This window comes from Odocoileus virginianus, chromosome 17 (assembly GCF_023699985.2).
Source record: "Odocoileus virginianus isolate 20LAN1187 ecotype Illinois chromosome 17, Ovbor_1.2, whole genome shotgun sequence".
In the NCBI taxonomy this organism is placed as follows: Eukaryota; Metazoa; Chordata; class Mammalia; order Artiodactyla; family Cervidae; genus Odocoileus; species Odocoileus virginianus.
Window position 1 is genome coordinate 21286657 of NC_069690.1, and position 20049 is coordinate 21306705.

A 20049-nucleotide genomic window follows, 5' to 3' on the forward strand; every position below is an offset into this window, starting at 1 on the left:
GCTAACGCTAAAGCATTAGGCCAACCGCCATCAGGTGTGAACTCTAAGGCCAGCCACTGGTCTAGGCTCCCGGGGCAGATTCGCACCAAGATGGTCAATGAACAGTAAATGTATGTTAAAAGATGATCGTGTGGGCAGAGGAGGTTGGCCTAAATAGAAAGGTGAGCTGGGCCTCCAGAGAAGGTGACTTTGAGCTTAGACTTGGAGAAGGTGAAGCGGGGAAAACTCTGGAAGACGTGAAGTGTTCCAAGCGTAGGAACAAGCCGGTGCCCCTAGAGGTGGGGGTAGGCTTGGTGTGAATTGTAAGACCAGTGGGAGTGGGGCAGGCTGGGGCAAGGGAAGAGAGGTAGATGGGAGCATATGAGACAGGGGACTGGATCAAGGAGGACTTTATAAAGTCTGTGGCTTGCATTCTCATGAGATGAGAGCTAAAGCCGCCTCACCTATGAACAACCTGTGGTCTGCGATGATCAGGTCCAGTTTGGAGGTCCCTCTGGTGGTGGCATGCCATCAGATCCAGGGTTCAAGATCAGTATCCAGAGCAGTGGTGGCTGGGTCCTAACAAGAGCCATGTGAAGCATGATTTTGGTCAGTGCCTCTCTCAGCAACCACCTCTCTACCGGCCTAATTTTCCAGGCCTCACGTCCATTCTCTGAAGTACCTGATACCTTCCCAGTGCATTCCTTTTCTGCTTACATTAACCAGAGTCAGATCCTATTATTTTCAACAAAGAAACCTGCCTGGTGCCTTGATGCAGTCTGATCATCTAAGCCTCAAGCATCACCCTTTGTGAGGTCTGCCTTGACAACCTCAGTCATTTTTCCCTGCATCACCCTGCTTGCTTTTCTTCATGGCACTTACCACAGAAGTTGCCTTGTGTATTTGCCTGTGCCTTTCTCCCCTCGCTAACCTTCATGAGAGTAGAGGCCCCCATCTGTCTCATTCACCCCAGTAACCCCAGACCAGGACTGAGCACAGAGCAAGCCTCTAATTAAAGTATTTGTTGAATGAATGTATGAAAGCTGCCATCATGGACATTGTTCAAAAGGAGCCAAATCCATGTGTGGAGCAGGTGATTGTGATGATGTTGGGTCCAAGCCCAGGTGAGTATGCATAAGACTCCTGTTAGCTCCACAGACTTCTGGGGTACAGATGACAAAGGACATCAGGTACCAGTGTTCTCTGAGTAGAGAAAGGGAGAGAACGAGAGAAGCAAAGGAGACAGAAAGGAAGAATGGGAAGAGGGTCAAGGTGGCAGAATAAAAGGATATGGAGCTCACCTCCCCCCCACATCAAAAGTACATCTACCTGTGGAATAAACCTCACCAGAAACTAACAGGAAACTGGCAGGACTCCTGTACAACCAAGGCTGCAAGAAGAAAGTCCCACGTAATCAGGAAGGCTGGGAAGGAAAGCACTGGGTCAGGACCTGTGCCCTTGGAGGGGACTAAGAGGAAAAGTGAGCTGGCACAGGTGGACACTCACCTTGGGGAGTGGGCAGGTTGAAACACTGACTGGGCGTCCTAGTCCTCGGGTCCTTTGCAGAGGACGCAAGAGCCTGTGGCTGCACGGAGAATGACAGGGGCAGACCCCACAGCTGCATGGAGAATGACTGGGACAGACAGTAGGCTGGAGAAGCCTAGACCCCACTGGTGACGAGTGGGCAGTGCAGGCTCACCACCAGACAGGGCAGGAAGAGGTCTGCCCTAATAACTGTCACCTTGCCACAGCCCCTGACTCGAGCTGAGTGAGCACACTGGCCCCACTCACTCCACACCACAGCCTGGCACTGAATCTAGGACAGCCAGATCCTGGGAAGAGATCTGATGGAAGGACACAGAGGTGGCCAGGGGACCTGGGCCACTGTAGGTGTTTACTCAAAACAGCACTGTGGAAGCAGCCCAGGCTTCTGATGACATTGCAGCCACTTCAGTCCTTGCAGCCAAAACACCATGATTGCCAAGCCGGCCCCACCCACTCCGTGCCACAGCCTTACACTAGAGCTGAGACCACAGCCAGGGTAAAGACATCGCTGATCTGGTTCTGAGCAGGACGGCAGATGCTTACACACGCAGCCATCGACTCTGCAAGCACACCAACCCTACTTCAGCACTCACATCCTTTGGGGGAGAGGTTGCAGGGCGGAGAGAAGGAAAAATACACACTTGAAGGGAACAGAGCCAGCTCCAGCCCAAGGCTCAGGGCTTTCACGCCAGCAGCCTGAGAGCAGACAGGAAGTCTCTCCTCACACCCTGCACAGTCTCTGGCTCCTCCAGCACCAGCCACGCCCACTATCAAGGTGACAGTTCTCAGCACATCCTGAGGAAAGACAGGGGTTGGCATTCACATCAAGGTCAACCCTCACACCAAAAACAGCACACACTGTCCACACAGGGATGCTCCCACATAAAAACACCCCTTCAAGACCACAACATGTAACTGTTCCACCTAAATTCACAGAGACAGAGAAAGTTAAGTAAAACGAAAAGGCAGAGGAATAACTCTCAATCGAAAGAGCAAGAGAAAATCTTTTTTTAAAAAAAAAATTTTAATTGGAGGCTAATTACTTTACAATATTGTGGTGGGTTTTGCCATACATTCACATGAATCAGCCATGGGTGTACCTGTGTTCCCCATCCTGAACCCCCCTCCCACCTCCCTCCCCATCCCATCCCTCAGGGTCATCCCAGTGCACCAGCCCTGAGCACCCTGTCTCATGCATCCAACCTGGACTGGCAATCTGTTTCACATATAATATACATGTTTCAATGCTATTCTCTCAAATCATCCCACCCTCACCTTCTCCCACAGAGTCCAAAAGTCTGTTCTTTACATCTGTGTCTCTTTCACTGTCTCGCATATAGGGTCATTGTTATCATCTTTCTAAATTCCAAATATATGAAGAGAAAATCCTTGAAATAATGGAACAGAGATAATCAGTCTACAGACAATGAATATAAAAGGTCAATAATAAAAATGCTAACTGAATTAAGAAAGTAGATCCAAGCACAGATCAGTTTAACAAGGGACTAGAAATTATAATAAAGACTCAATCAAAATTGATAATGCAATCACTGACATAAAAAACACTCTAGAAGCAATGAATAACAGACACTGATACTTATGCAATTTATGACACAGAAGAATGCATAAGTGATCTGGAACACAGAATAATAGAAATTACCCAACCAGAACAGAAGAAAGAAGGGGGTGGGGGTGCGGAGGGAAAGAAAGAAAAGAAAAAAAGAAAAGAAAACAACATACAAGATCTATGGGATAATATAAACTGTGCCAATATTCACATTATAGGGGTTCCAGGAATAGAGAAAGGGATCAAAACTGTACTTGAAGAAATTACAGCTGAAAACTTCCTAAACCTAAAAGAAACAGATGCCCAGGTACAGGCAGCAGAGAGTCCCAGACAAGATGACTGCAAACCAGCCCACACCAAAGCACAAAGGTAGCGAGAGAGAAGTCACACGCAAAGGAATCCCACGAGGCCATCAGATCATTTCTCGGGCAGAAACTTCACAGGCCAGAGGCAAGTGCCATAAGATAGTCCAAGTCTTAAAAGGGAAAATCCTGCAACCTAGGGTACTCTACACAGCAAGATCTTCATTTAGAATAGAAGGAAAGAATTTCTTTGACAAAAACTAATTCAGTAATACTAAACCTACCCTAAAAAAATTTGTTGTTGTTTTCTCTAAATGGAAGAGTCTATAGGAAAGGGAAAATCCCAATAGGAAAAGCAAACATATAGTAAGGATTAAATATCACTTAAATTAGCCAGTACTTAAATTGTTTTAAAAACTGTAAAAGCAACTACAATAAACAGTAAAAGGATAAGCATGAAGAGGTAAAATGATATCAAAACACAAAATGGAGTAAAAAAATGTAGATCTTATAGAATTCATGTTTGAACTTAAATGATTATCAGTTTAAAACAATTAAATATAATTACAGGTTAACATACATTAACTTCATGGTAACCACAAATCAAAAACCTACAATAGGTACACAAAATCAAAAATAAAAGAACACAAGCATACTACAAAATAAAATCATGAAACCACAATGGGAGAAAAGAAGAAGAAAGAAACAAGAGAAGAACTACAAAGACAACTGGAAGAGAAGTAATAAAATGGCAGTAAGTACATACCTATCAAAAATTACTTTAAATGTCAGTGTACTGGGAATTCCCTGGTGGTCCAGTGGTTAGAACTCAGTGCTTTGACTGCCGTGGCCCAGGTTCAATCCTTGGTTGGGGAACTAAGATCCCACAAGCTACACCACACACCCAAAAAAAACAGAAAAAAGAAAAAAGTCAAAGGATTAAATGCTGCAATGAAAAAATGTGTGGTGACCAAATGAATAAAATGTGAGATCTTTGAATATACTGTCCACAGCAGACTCACTTCAAGGCTAAAGACTGAAAGTGGGGGGATGGGAGAAGTTATTTCACACAAATTCAAACAACGAAAAGGCTGGGGTAGCACAATATTTGTATCAGACCAAATCACTGAAAACAAAGGCTATAACAAAAGACAACATTATATAACAAAAAAGGGATGGATACAAGAGGATATTATATTCATTTAACATATATGCACCCAATACAGGAACACTTAAATATATAAAGCAAATACTAACAGACACAAAGAGAGAAAGTGACAATAATAGGAAACTTGAACACACTACTGGCATCAGTGGACAGACCATGCAGGCAAAAAAAATCATCAGTAAGGCAACACAAGTCTTAAATGACACAATAAACCACTCTGAAAAACTTAAAGCATTTCCTCTCAATTCAGGAACTAGACAAGGATGCCCACTCTCACCATTTCTGTTTAACATAGTATTGCAAGTCCTACCCTCAGCGATCAGACAAGGAAAAAAAGTAAAAGGTATCCAAGTTGGAAGAGGCAAAACTGTCACTATTTGCAGATGACAGGATACTCTTTATAAAAGAACCCTAAAGTCTACACCTAAAAAAGTTATTAGAATAAATGAATTCAGCAAGGTTGCCGGATACAAGAGTAATACATAGACATCTGTATATGTGGAATCTAAAAAATTATACAAATGAATGTATATGCAAAACAAGAACAGAGAAAACCTGTGGTTACCAAGGCAGGGAGAGAAGGGAGAGGGAAAATTAGGAATGGGATTAACAGATACAAACTGCTATATATAAAATAGATAAGCAGTATCTTATATATACTGTATAGCACGGAATGAAATGCATTATCGTATGATAACATAATGGAATATAATCTGCAAAAACACCAAGCTACTATGCTGTAATCTGAAACACAATACTGTAAATTGACTAGATTTCAATTAAGAGTGAAAGGAGAAAAGAGAAAGCAGGAGGACTAAGGGAAGTTAAGGAGGGGAAAGGTTGCACAAATTGGCCTGCAAAGGGCCAAGGCGGCAGGCAGGGGTCAGGAAGGCCAGCTCCACTGCACACTCAGAGGCCCAGGGGAGGTGGCAGCCCAGGATGGGCAGAAGATGTGGATTTCCATATTATCCAGTGGCCGGGAGGAGTGCTCCAGGAAGAGGCTGAAGAGGAATCTAGAAATCAGTCACACCGGGAGGGACACGTCCACACATCCATGGCCGGCAGCAATGGACAAAGGGAAGCAGACTCACAGGTTGTGCAGCCAGGCTTGCAGTAAACCACCTGATCACTAAGCTCTACTGGGGCATGAACAGGCCACTGTGCTAGGCTCTTTATGGGAAAACTGAAACAGGTCATCTTCTGGCCAGGAAAACGCTACAGAACAAGTCTGGATATGGGAAGGTGGGGCACTAACTGGCAAGACTGACAAAAGGCTCAGAGGCTGTGAAAGGCTCCTGGATTCTGAAGGGCAGGGACAGGTGAAGGGGAGGACGTGGGTAGACGTGGCCTCCTATGGACACTGAAACCTAGTCAGGGCACTGCTTGCTCATAAGGACACTCTGGAACAGTCCCCCTCTAGCACCAGCAGAGGTTACGGTGGACTCGGCTCTCTCCCTAAACATTTCACCACGATAAAGGCAGCATCTCCACACATCCGCCCCCATAAGCCCTGAGAGGGAGAGAACTATTTGGAGGCAGGCGATTAGTTCCTGTGCTATTTGAGTGCGAAGGGAGTCCTTGGGACTTCCCTGGAGATGCAGCAGTTGAGACTGAGCACTTCCACTGCAGGGGGGCATCGGTTCAATCCCTGGTCAGGAGGTAACAACCCACAAACCGTGTGGCACGGCCAAAAAAATGCAGGGGGGGTCCATAAGGACTCTAAAAAAGTAACAGTGACCAGAGAGAAGGTACCAGAGTTACAGTATCAGCAGCAATAACACACATAGAGATCTCAGTAAGATACGCAGACTGCCCTGCATGTTATACTCATCTAATCCCCATAATTATGTCTTAATCCCCATTTTACAGACAGGAAAACGGAGGAACAGAAGACAATGCTCAAAGACAATTAAGGGACAGAACGTCAGGTTCTCTGATCCTCCTGTTATTTTCCTTCTTACTCTGCTATTAAGCCCACTCAGTGAATTTTTATTTTAGATACTGTTTTTTTTTTTTTTCTTTTGGCTATGCTGTGTGTATTGCAGGATTTTAGTTCCCCGAGAATTTCCTAGCCATTTAAAAAACAAAAAAAACAGAAGTTCCCAAATATCAAAATTAGTTCTTCCTGAGCTTCCAACCTCTCGAAGATTTAGAAGTGCAACTGCTTTTGTCCTCTCCTCTCCTTTGAATCGAATAATTTTTAAATTTCATTTTAGTTATCTCCAGACTTCTAGCTATACCTCTTTGCATTGTTTTTATATGATGCTTGCCCTAAGTATTACCATGCTATGCTGTGCTATGCTTAGTCGCTCAGTCATGTCCAACTATTTGAGACCCCATGGACTGTAGCCCACCAGCCGCCTCTGGTCCATGGGAAGTCTCCAGGCAAGAGTACTGGAGTGGGTTGCCATGCCCCCCTCCACGTTATCTTCTCAACCCAGGAATCAAACCAGGGGTCTCCTTCATTGCAGAAAGATTCTTTACCAGCTGAGCTACCAGGGAAGTCCAAGTATTACCATATATATTCTCAATTTCTCAAGGTCTTCTCAGAATATCACTTCCAGTAAAATACAAGACATTTACAATCAAATGTATCAATTACCACCCCTTGACTTCCTCATATGCTATAGTTACCATATGTATGATATACCTACATATATTATTAATCCCACAATGCACTTAAAAAATTTTGCTTCAGGCACTTGTAAGATTTTTTTAAAAATTGAGAGAAATAAATCTTTTACATTTACCTTCATATTACCATGTTAAGTGTTCTTCCACTCCTTGATCATCTATTAAGAATGCCAACTGTTCTCTTGTCCTTAGCACCACAGAAGAGAAACTTTTGGCACTATTAACATTTCATCATTCCAAACCTTTCAGGCTCATGAACATAAATGCAAAAAAAAAAAAAAAGCTTAAAATTTTAGCAATTCAAATCCCAAAGTATTTTTTAAGGACATAACAAGAGGAGTTTTATCCCAGGAATGCAGGATTGGTTTGATAGGAAAGATTGGTTTAAAAGGAAATCATTATTATTCATTATAGTCATTACAATTCATTATATTAATACACTAAAAGAAAACCCACATGATCATTTAAATAGAAGAAAAGGTACCTGACAAAAATATTTCTGACAAAAACTCTTGGCAAATGAGGAAAAGAAATTAACTCCTCAAACTGATAAAGAGCATCTAAGAAAAGCTTGCAGCTAAAGTCATATTTAATGGCGTAAGAATGCTTTTCTCCACAAGATCAGAAATATAAATGTCTGCTCTTACCATTTCTATTCAACATTGTGCTGGAGGTTCCAGCCAGTGCAATCAGAAAAGATAAATAAAAGCAGGAGAAAAAGTTAAAACTTTCTATTAACAGACAATATCATTGTCTATGAAGAAAACCTGATGAGATACATGGAAACAACAAAATACTACTAACTAAATGAGTTTAGCAAGGCTGCAGGATACAAAATCAATTCACAAATATCAATCTTATTTCTATATACTAGCAATGAGTTGTCAAAAATTGGATTTTAAAAAGCATACAAAAACAAACTTGTACACTGAACAGTACAAAACACCGCTGGAATTTTAAAAGGCTTAGCCTTATTCATGGATCAGAAGATTCAATATTGTTATTGGAACAGACACCTCATTGAAGAAAATATACAGATGACAAATAAGCATATAAAAAGACGCTTGACATTAGTCACTAGGAAAATAGAAATAAAAAACACCTATTAGAATAGAAAAATTAAAGAGAGTAAGCCACCTCTAAGTTCAATGGATAGTTTGTTGGGCTTGTAAAAATACTGACAGGAAATTACAAAGCACAAAAAGGAAACCTTCAACCTTTGCAGGTTGAAGGCTATATTGACTGTCTTGATTATGATGGTTTTACATGTGCATAATATCCCCAAACTTCTCAAACTGTATAGTTTATATACATGACTTAAGTCAAACAGAGCTGCTTTTTTATGAGAAAAAGCTCTATCTTTCAAAAGTTTCCTAAAGACAGTCAAATACACATACAGAATATTTTCCTATTTTTATTTGGAATATTAAGATTCTATTCTATTCTCATTAGCATGGCATGCAAACAAGTTCCTATATTAGCATAAATTGTTTTTTTTAGCACAAATGTTTTAACTTCACCTTTTTTTTTTAAACAGCAACATAGTACACACAGTAAGGCCACACAATTCAAGCCACATTGATGGGTGTTTAGGTTATTTCTAATTTGCTATTATAATGCCAAAGTGAACATATTTTGCATATATTTGTAAATAAGTATACACACACAAGCAAAGGGTGCATTCATTTAATACTTTTTGTCCAGTCTCAGGATCTACATAATTCTGTTAGAATTAATGTTAGTTTAGCAAGGTAATAAAATACAAGGTCAATATATAAGTAGCAACATCTGGAAACCAAATAAATACTACTTAAAATAACATGAATAGAAATCAATACCTAGAAATAAGACCAATAAAAGGTACCAGACCTCTACACAGAAAACCACAGCATGGAAATTCCCTGGTGGTCCAGTGGTTAGAACTTGGAGCTTTCACTGCCAGGGCTTGGGTTCAATTTCTGACTGAGGAATCAAGACCCTGCAAGCTGTGTGGCACAACTAAAACAAAATACAACCCACAAAACACAGGAAAAAAATTAAAGATCTAAATAAAAGGAATAGATTGTGTTCATGGACTAAAGAACAATTGTGTGAAGATTGTGTGAATTCTCCCAAATTTATTTACAGATTCAATAAAATCCTCATCAATATACCAGCAGGTTGTTGCTATTCTACTACTGAAATTATCAAGTTGATTCTAAGGTGTATACGGAAATGCAAAGAGCCAAGAATAACCAATACAATCCTAAACAACAAAAAATGGAGGACTGGCGTTACCAGATATTGAATTATTTTATACCTACAGTGTTACAGAGGCACTAGGACAAGACCAATGAACAATAAATGTTGCTGCATCAGTTAAATATCCACACGGAAAAATGTTTAACACCTTATTACCATGCACAAAATAGGTTCTAGATGCTAGATCTAGATATGACAGGTCAAAGATTGCTTCTAGAAAAACAAGTTTAATAATCTTGAGGTAGATAAATATTTCTTAAATAGGACACATAAAGCATTTTACATTACAGGAAAATACACATATATTGGACTACATTCAAATTAAGAACTGCTCAAGATATCATCACGACACTAAAAAAGCAGGGCACAGAAAAGGAGATAACGACAGTAACTATAAAGATACATTCTAAATATATAGATATCCCCCCAAAAATATAAAGATGCCCTTCAAATCAATGACAACCTACATAAAAATAGGCAGAGATCCAAATGTCCATAATCACATTAAAAAGTACTCAGTCTCATTAGTCATCAGGAAAATAGAAATTAAACCCAGAATAAGATATCACTACACATCCACCAGACGGCTAGAACTAAAAACAGGGACTAAACCAAATGCCAGGGAAGATTTAGAGCAACTGAGATTCTCATACATTGTTGTAAAGCAGTAGTGTACTATCAAAACTGTACAACCACTTTGGGAAACTGTTTTGTACTATCTATGAGGTTGAAGCTATGGTTTTTCCAGTAGTCACACATGGATATGAGAGCTGGACTATAAAGCAAGTTGAGCGCCGAAGAACCGATGCTTTGGAACTGTGGTGTTGGAAATGACTCCTGAGTCCCTTGGACTGCAACAAGATCAAACCAGTCAATCCTAAAGGAAATCAGTCCTGAATATTCATTGGGAGGACTGATGTGTAGAACTGACTCATTGGAAAAGACCCGACCCTGATGCTGGGAAAGATTGAAAGCAGAAGGGGGACGACAGGATGGATGACAGGTTGGATGGCATCACTGACTCGACGAACATGAGTTTGAGCAAGCTCTGGGAGTTGGTGATGAACAGGGAAGCTTGGTGTGCTGCAGTCCACGGGGCCGCAAAGAGTCGGACACAACTGAGTGACTGAACTGAACGGATGAGGCTGAAAATATGTATTCCCTATGACCCAGCAATTCCATTTTAAGATGTTTATGCAACGTTATTTCATACACATACATACCAAAAGACAGGCACAAAAGTCCATAGCAACATTATTTGTACCACCCAAAAACTGAAAATACCCATTCATAGAATAGGTAATGGTATACTAATGTAAGATACATCATACATGGCCATGAAAATACACTATCACTGGCAATGATATGGACTAACCCCACAAACCTAATTTTGAGGAAAAAACAAGCCATTTCATTTATGTATGTCTACCATTTACATATGTTTCAAAACAAGGAAAAACTGATCAATAGCAATGATCCAGATACTGGTTCCATTTGTGGGGGTAAGGGGGTAAATTAAGGAACAGGGCATGAAGCAGTCCTTTAGGATGTTGGTCCTGTTGTGATTAAATGGTGTTCCCTTTGTAAAAATTAAAATTCTAAGATGTATCCTCACAATGAAGTATTCTACAAATCTGATCTTTGCTAACTATAATCTTAGCCAAGGTGAAACTGGCCTCTCTTGTTTTGGCTTACATTTCCTTAATGATCAATGAATGATGTCAAATTAAAAAAAAAGTTTTTAAAAGATTACTAGAATTCTGCTAAAAGCAAATTCTGAGGAAATTCAGCAATTACTGTGGTCTGTTATGGCTACAAATATACCACTAATTAACAGAAAAGAAGCCATAAGTGCTAAAATAAGGCCTACCCCAACTCTATAGCACCAGAATTCTAAATGGAAGTGTCTTAGTGCAAGACTCACAAACCATACGGGATGGAAGCACAAGTACTGAGACTTTCAGCACAACTGAAAAAGTGGTCAATGATAGCTTTAGACAGAACAACACTCCTGGACATGACTCATAATGTATGGGTTATACAAGTACACATCCTTAACATCAACTGTGTGAGAAACAAATGCCTGAAACCCAGAACTTTTTCTTAAGAAAAAAAAAAAAGCAGGTTATCTGGAAAACTGTCACAGCACTGCAGCAACTTGACAATCCACAATCACTACTTATTATCTATTTGGATTTTGGCTCTACCTGTCCAAGCTAACCTAAATTGGAAGAATGTCTCCACTTATTCAAAAGACAAAAAACCTAACTTTTAAATTTCTAAATTAAGCTAATAGAAAAAAATTAATCTAGTCATTAATCTTGACTCTTTCTAGATGGTAGCTACCAAAGAGCCCTAAACATACTTACCATTTATATTCTATTTCCTCAAATCTAATGATTTATACTACAGCTTAATTTCTACTACAGCTTTTCAAAAAGGCATGTATCAGTTGCAAACCATATACTGATCTCAGAAATGTTAAAGTGTATTTCAGTAAAACATTAATAGCCTAAAAGAAAAAGAATGCTTAATGGTTTTGAGCATGTGCTCTTCATACAAACCCAACTCTGAATCCTGTTTGACTACTACTAACTTTGTAGCTCTGGAGAAGTTTCTCATTTTCTCCCTACCCATTTTCTTATTGGCAAAATGCAGGTGGAAACTCACCTAATGATTGAGTACTTATGCACTAGGCACTACCTAAATGACAGTGCCTTGAACACAGCTGATACCCAGTCTTAGCTGTTAGTTGTCACTTATCAATCACAAGTCTAGGATCTCAAAGAAATGAGAGCTACAAGACAGGGTTTAATTTTGCTGATCTGGGTTGGATCCGGTATCACCACTTCCTCTAAAAGCTCACAATTCCTTTCCACTAGTGGCGGGGGTGACGGGGGGAAGGGGCAAGATAGGGGTAGGGAATTTAGAGGTACAACCTATATCAATACTATAACTATAAATGGGAGTATAATCTTTAAAAACTGACTATGTTGCACACTTGAAATTCATATTATAAATCAACTATACCTCGAAACAAAACCCAAAAACCACTCCAATGGGGAAAAATAAAACTTTAAATTCAAACAAAAACAACTCCTTCAGTGAAGCTTCCCAGAATTTTACCAGGGAACCCAGTGAACATGTTAAAAATTTCAAAGATTCATCTTTATTGCAAAAATTTTAGCATGCTCACCCCTCTAACTGTCCTAGGATCAATACCATAGCAGCTAATTGGGGACTTTTGTTTTTTAAAACTCACAAACAGCATTCATTTGGAGCAAGAGTGGCAGTGTTTATACTATTCCACCAAGATGCTCTTACAACAATCTAACTTAAAAGTTCATTCTATTCTTCATAGAATGCAGCAAAACTATACATTTGCTTTTCTGGCCACCCATCTCAATACCCAAGCATGGGTATAAACCCATCTATTGTTACTACTAACATTTCAGAAAACCTCTGGGTTTAAAACTTCATTTTTAAACCAAAAAATCAAAATTAAAAATCACATTCAAGTTTGTAATCATCAAGTTCCTATTTAAATCAACTGACCCTCACAGATGACTAAACCAAGAACTGTAAAAAAACAAAAACAAAAACACTGCACCTTCCCAGACCAGACAGAAAGTGGAAAAAGTCACCTTCTGCAGTCTTCACACTTGACTGCCTTCTGATAGGATCATACTGAAGACCTATAACCAAACAAAACTCTCTTTCTGATGTCTCTTCATTGTTTTCTTTGGATGGCAAGCTCTATTTTCTCCATACCTAGACTGTCACATCACTGAAAATGCTCACAGCATCCTGAATTTGCTGAATACATATAACGAAGTTTACATAGGCAACCAAGGAACTCTTATGGTAAGCAAATTCATGTTGATAACCCAAATGAACAGAGAATTACCTCCACAAACCAGACTATTTTGTAAAAAGATTACCTATGTATTCATGTGAACTCTTCCAAGTCCAGGCATCCACACATCAGTGTGGGAGCAGCCTGCAAAACCCTGATTAGCAGCTTCTTTAAAAATCTGCAGTAAGGGTTTTACGAATTCCTCTAATGTTGGACTGAAACGCAGCATACAGTTGGCAAAAATACTGCTGGATAAAGAACAAATCATCTGATTAGCTCTTGGAGGTAGCTCCAGAGAGTATAATTTGTATGTGATCATCTCCAACTATCTGATAGAAAAACAATTCACAAAAATATGACTGTTCATTCTACATACTTATTTTAATAGGAACTACTAGTACATCACTAATCTATTAATTTCCCAAGTCTTAACGACAAAGAACTGAAGTCCAAGATACACTTCTGGCATATCTCACTTAGCAGCGAGTCGAGCACAGTGAAGCTGGTACTCTCATATGTTGCTGATGTGGCTATAACGTGGAGTAACTCTTCGAGGGAAAATACTGGGTTGACCAAAAAGCTCATTTGGTAAAAATAAAAGACATATTTTCACCATGAACTTCATTGATCAATGTAGTCACTAACCGAATGAATGTTTTGGCCAACCCAATAGTACTTACCAATTGCAAAGTTGTTTTCTAACACAGGGAATCTAGAAACGTATCACAAATACACAGGCAACTATTTAAGAAGACCATTAACAAAGACATTTTACTGCAGCAGCATTTACAACTGCAAAGCTGGAAATAAGCTCAATGTTCAAGAGTAGTCAACCCCCCTCCCCCAATCAGGAGTATATCAGTGTGAGGCAGTCATTCAAACGAGATAGACCTCAATGCCTGACATAAAATGATCTATGTTAACTAAATATCTGTACACACTGTTGTATAAATTCCTTACTTAATTACGTAAATTACTTACATCGAGTGTTTCTAATAAAGAGGACCACTGTACTACTATTTCACCATGTGTACGTGTACACGGAGAATCTATTTAATTATTCTTATTCTTGCCACTCATTGGGGCAGGCGGAGAGTAAACTGAGCCTTCAGTTGTACAACTCCAAAAATTGCATGTTAGATGATCCTTAAGTACATTTTGTATTATAAATAAACACTGGCACTTTAATAATTAAACATCACACTGTTACCTGATTTAGAGGAGGGGATACTTGCACTCTTTATACTTCCTGTTTCTCAGAACCAGGTTACATAAACGTAATTCTCCCCCCAGAAACATACATCATTTTTGGGAAACAAGTGATTTATGAAAGAAAAAAAGAAATGAGATCTTCTTCACATTCAGGAAAAAAATATAATCAATGTGTTTAGACTAGAGATTTTATTATAGAAGGAAAAAGGATAGAGGCACAATATGTTTGGCATTTTTAATTTAGGTTTGTTTTATTTAAGTTTAATGTTAATCCATGCTGTGTTTCAGTAAGAACAATACAGATTCTGTATCTGTGGCTCCAGTCAGATATCCAGTAGTACAAATTAGCTTCAAGTTACACATACTGAACAAAAGAGGTTGAGCGAGCGAAGGAGGGGAGGGGCGGGGCCCAGGGGGAGAGGGAAGAAGAAACAAAGAATTGAACACGCATGCAGGCTTTTCCATACCACCTTCAATGCTAACCTGCTTCAGAGGGAGAGTAAAAGTAGGCAAGAATGAGCAGCCACGGATTGTTGAACTGTTACCAGCACCATGCTTTTCAGCGACATTTCAGCAGAGTTTGAAACACTTTTTTACAGCAAAACCATTACAACAAACTCCCCAAAAAACCTTTTACCACCTCAAGCTAACATCCAATTAATTTTAAACATTGGTATAAAATTCAATTTAAACAACTAGAAAAAGGGAAAATGATACCACATACACCTCTATATTGTGATTAACCTTTCTCTTAGATGCTTGCATCACATAAAATTCTAATGGCTTTCGAATGTAATTTCCATTTCTAATGGTGATCTTGCCACATCTGGCAGGAGACAATACAGTAATGCTGAAAAAGCCTCTATGCAGTCCTGTTAGTGTTCTTAAAGAACCTAAAAGCTGGGACCAGTAAAATCCACAGAAATTCACTCTTGCCTTTAAGAACTTTTGAAAACTGTTTTTAAAAAAAAAAAAAAAAAAAAAAACCAACAGGGCAGGAACCTAAATTCTGAGACCAAATGTAAAAGTCAGATTTGGTGGTTCTCAGTGACAATGGGGGAATTTCCAAGAGGGGTGGGATGGGAAGGTCTAGGGTGGTCAGAGATGGTTTCTCTTGTTGGCTTTTATGTCTCACTGATTTTCATCTTCCACATCCTGCAGCGCTTCTTTATTCTGCTCTTCACCTGCAAAGAAGAATGACAATTAATTTATAACCTACTAAACTAGGTTGCTGTGGCACAGACAAAGGTATCATTCCAAGCATAATACTCCTTATATTTGATACAACTGGTTTAAACACAGACAGGCAAAGGACTTCTACCATCCTTGACACCTTAGATGCCTAAACCAAGAGGTGCTACTGGATTAAGGTCCTGAATGATCAACAGGATGGAAAAAAAAATTGATGCATAGTAAAAGTCAATGTTTTTATGCTAAAAAAGCTCTTAAGTGGACAGCCAAGGTAACCATATTATTAAAATGATTTTCAAGCTTTCATGTTTATCTTGAGTCAAAATACTCTTTCTCAATAACCTCACCTCTTCAAGAACCAAGAGTATTTTATAAATTTTTGCAAAATCTAATTGATCTGAAGGTTCATTAGAAAAATTTCAATATGACAACTGAGCAGTAAAATGATTCAAAGGAATTGGAGGATTCTGCTTTTGTAAACGAATATTTTACACACTTTGTATCTTGGACAATCGCACCAAACCATAAACCAAATCTCTCACTCGAGTGGAACAGCATGCTCAAAGTAAACCAGACCACTGAGGTTATTAAAGAAGGGCATTTGGACCAGTTCTCTCATGCCACTTTTCTCTTCCCTTTGAACATGATTATCAATTAGCCTGAGGAATTTCAACTGCACTATGACATGCAATCGAAAGCCAGCCTATTCACCAGTCATCTACCTATTAATAAGCATAAGACAGCCATAAGAAAGCATGCAGGCTTTTGCCAGAAAATAAACAGATAAAAGTTACATTCTTTTGTGCTTTAATAAACCACTAATTCCTAAGTAGTTACTAGTTTGATCAAAATAAATGAAAAATCAATGAACTAATCCAACAATCATGATACTTCAGACAATCCATCCATTCCTACTGCTTGTTAAATTATTCAGAATGGACAAGTGACACGAAGACCAGCTCCCTACAGACATAAAGCGAAACTGAGGAGCACCTTTAAATGGTCTTGTCTGAAAGACCTTGATATGATAAATGCTGTCATGGCAGTAAGGGTAAAGATAGTTTTAGTCATTTCAACATTTCTTTTGTGATAAAAATGTTTGACATTTATTGTTTTAAAAAAGTATTTAAGGCACACAAAAATTTTTTGACTCACATTTAGAAAGACATGCAAAGAAAAGACAAAAACAACCATTTACTGAGGGAAGAAATGATGGACCACCCAACTGTTCTCCCAATGAACAATAATGTATTCAAACTTAAGAAATGAGAAGAACATTCACACTCATTTTCAACAGCAATACACAGCCAAAATACGGTTAACATACATCAATAGAGCACACTCTTAATTTACTTATAAGCAACCAGTAGATTTGCCAAAAGTTCCAAATAACTCTGGCGTAAAAACATTGTCGAAGAAGTCACACCCAACCAGAAGTAGACAGGGGTAGCAGATCATAAATGTCTTAAAAAGTTTTGCATCCTGGGATGTATAACAGGCAGATTTTTAAGCAACAAGATGATGATATGCAGGCATGATTAGTGAAGAACCAAAACTAAAAGCAGAATTCACTGTGCCATGATAATGACTTACAAAGTAGAGTTTTTAGGAAAGGAAGAGTTGGATTTTCCTTTAGGAATCTATATTGTAAGGAGAAAGGGAGGGAGAACAATCATATGAAAGCAACATTACAAGAAAAATAAACCAAGAGCAGGACAAAGGAAAACATCAATGACTTAGAGGAATCAGATTGTGGAATATTTATTACTTTGTATGAACTTTACTCTAAGAAATAATCTGTTCCTTTTTAAGAGGATGAAATATCCTCTTAAAAGGTATACAGAAGAGGGGAAAATGTTTCCTCAGATATGTATTTCTTTGCCCAGTTTCTGGATTGGGAAGGGAGAAGGGAACAAGCAGAGAACACATTTCCTCTCAATGAACTTGTGTATTAAACAGTCCTCTGATCATAGGTTAAAAAAAAAAGGACTGAAATTGTTTGATGAGAAAAAGTGGTGCTCCCTTTAAAGAATTATGTTTGAACACACCCAGACAGACATTAACATTCTGCAGGCAAAAGAATACAAGCATATATAAGTCAAGGTTTGTGAACAACATAAATTTCATGGATCTCTTTGTTTAGAAACCCTCAATTCAAATGGTTTTTTATACCACTTTTCACATTTAAAGTAAAAAAGAAGAAAATAATCCTTAAACTAAGTGCAAGTAACATCTTGACTAACTTCATACCCCAAACTCTTCTACATTCAGCATTGATTCTAAACCACAAAACCAACATAACATGTAACACCTTACACCTTTTAGCAAAACTGGCAAATAGTTTTCTAGTATCAACAATTTGTAATTTCAGACAGCTTGTTTATTTTGCTAAGATTTCAACAGACCACTTCAATTTTTCAAGTTAAACCATGTTTCATAATTCCAAATATTTTGTAACACACCTCTTAAGAGGAAAATTAATCTGTCTCAACGAAATTTAATTAACTGGTCGACCTACAAAGTGATAAGGAATTGATGCAACTGAATTTCACTAGTTTAAGTGTTTAAGATTAAAATGTAATGAAACATTTTGTACAAAGAACATTCCCAACTACGAAAACATAGTAAGTTTAAAGATATTTTATTTTTAAATAATCCATTTAATAAAACATGCTTGATAACCAAGAAAAAGAATATCTTTCATTCTGTATAAATGGAATTACAATCTACCTTAGTCAATTCTTGGTTATAAGTAGTAACAGAAAATCAGACTTTATTTTTTTTTATTTTTGGAATCTAGCAACTTTATAAAAGGTGACATCTGTACCAAATAATGTGTCTTAAAAAAAAATCACTTTGCAAAATCACCTTTTTTGTTGTTATTTTTCACCCTCAAAAAAAAAATCCCGAGAGATCAAAGAGGTATAGCTTACTTTAGGTCAATACCGCTTACCAAACTCTCCACATGCTTTCCTTTTATCCCCTCAAACAGGCAGAGAGATATTAGTCTTCTCTGAGCTGGGGGTGACTATGAAGAGTCCACAGCTATCTGGCCATTCTTCTTAGTAGTTATTGTTAGAATACAATAGAATTTAAAGCTGGAAGGAACCCCAGTAATTAGTTCAGAGATGGTTTAGTTGGTTTTGAGTCCCACAGACTGGTAGTGGTTGCCTGCAGTGCTGTGCTGACGAAAAGTAATCTGTGACTCCATCTGGCTTTGTTGGTGAAGTGTGCAAGTAAGTCACATGCACCACAAATCTCAAGCCAAACCTAGTCAAGTTCTAAATAATTCAGAGAGCTACTGCATTTTAGGAGCAGAGTCCCCTAACTCTCACTTACCATAAGACAATTCTAAAATCTGACTCTGTCCTTCCACTGCCAACCTACATTCCCTGACATCTATTTTCAGATACATCTTTAAAAAGTTATGTTTCCAAATACAATATATGCTGGTCTGACCAAGTGAAACTACATCTAGCCTCAAGGAATACAAAACATGCTTCAGTTTGGGTAATACACTTTTAAAGGATTTGTACCTAAAAATGACAAATGTTGTTTCCACTCCCTGCATCACCAGAGCCAGTTACAAACACTCTTATAATTATCATGTCACACTAGTTTGTGTCCATCTCCCGGTCCAGTCCCCCCACCCTTTCAATGATCTATCATGGGTTAAAAACAATTCTTTAGAAATGAGTAGAATAAAATATTCTTTAAAATCAAGAAACGTGACAAATTTGGTCCTTTACATCTGGAATAATCATTAAGAACCCACCCTACTCCCAACAACAAGATTAAATTTTATAAAATACTCTACTACTATTTACAATGGCAACATCAAAAAACAGAGACTATACCAGATCTCTAAAATAAGGACCTATATGAGCAGGGTGTTTCATCTGTTGTATAGAATATAGAGGGAAATAAGTCTTTTTTTTAGATAAAAGATTTCCACACAGAAAAGATACCATAAATATCTACTTATAACCATCTAAGTTTTAACCTGAGGAATGCCACTCAGCCAAAACAGTGACAACAACAATAAAATATAATTAACCTTAGACCCCTAAGATTGAATCTGAGGAAAGGTAATATGAACTGCTTCCTCTCCCTCCATCTTTCAAAACCGATAGAACAGAAAACTAAGTTTAGCCAATGTTATGACAGGTAAATCTTTAAATCTTTGATTATTAACAAAAGATCTCCTTTTCCAAACAGGCCTTTTTTGTTATTATCTTACAGACCAAAATGTAAGGCTATACTTTGATACCATTTCCTGTAAAGGCAGTAATTAAAATTTGATAGTTTGGAGGATAGGCTGTGAGTCTAAGTTATAGCTTAATGTAAAGAAATC

At 38.4% G+C, this 20049-nt stretch overlaps 1 protein-coding gene across 2 annotated transcripts in view; it reads right to left on the reverse strand.

Annotated features, from left to right (window-relative positions):
* Window positions 1–14729: 14729 nt before the first annotated feature.
* Window positions 14730–20049, reverse strand: part of YWHAE (tyrosine 3-monooxygenase/tryptophan 5-monooxygenase activation protein epsilon) — a 35288-nt gene continuing 29968 nt past the window's right edge. Inside the window, exons 6-7 of one of the 2 annotated variants that reach the window (XM_020909829.2) lie at window positions 17289–17335; window positions 14730–15688 (exon numbers count right to left, since the gene is read on the reverse strand). In XM_020909829.2, the coding sequence (XP_020765488.1) occupies window positions 17328–17335 (8 nt within the window). In that variant the 3' untranslated portion in view covers window positions 14730–15688; window positions 17289–17327. The remainder of the gene's footprint in view (window positions 15689–17288; window positions 17336–20049) is intronic. The other variant, XM_020909828.2, reaches the window with a different exon arrangement.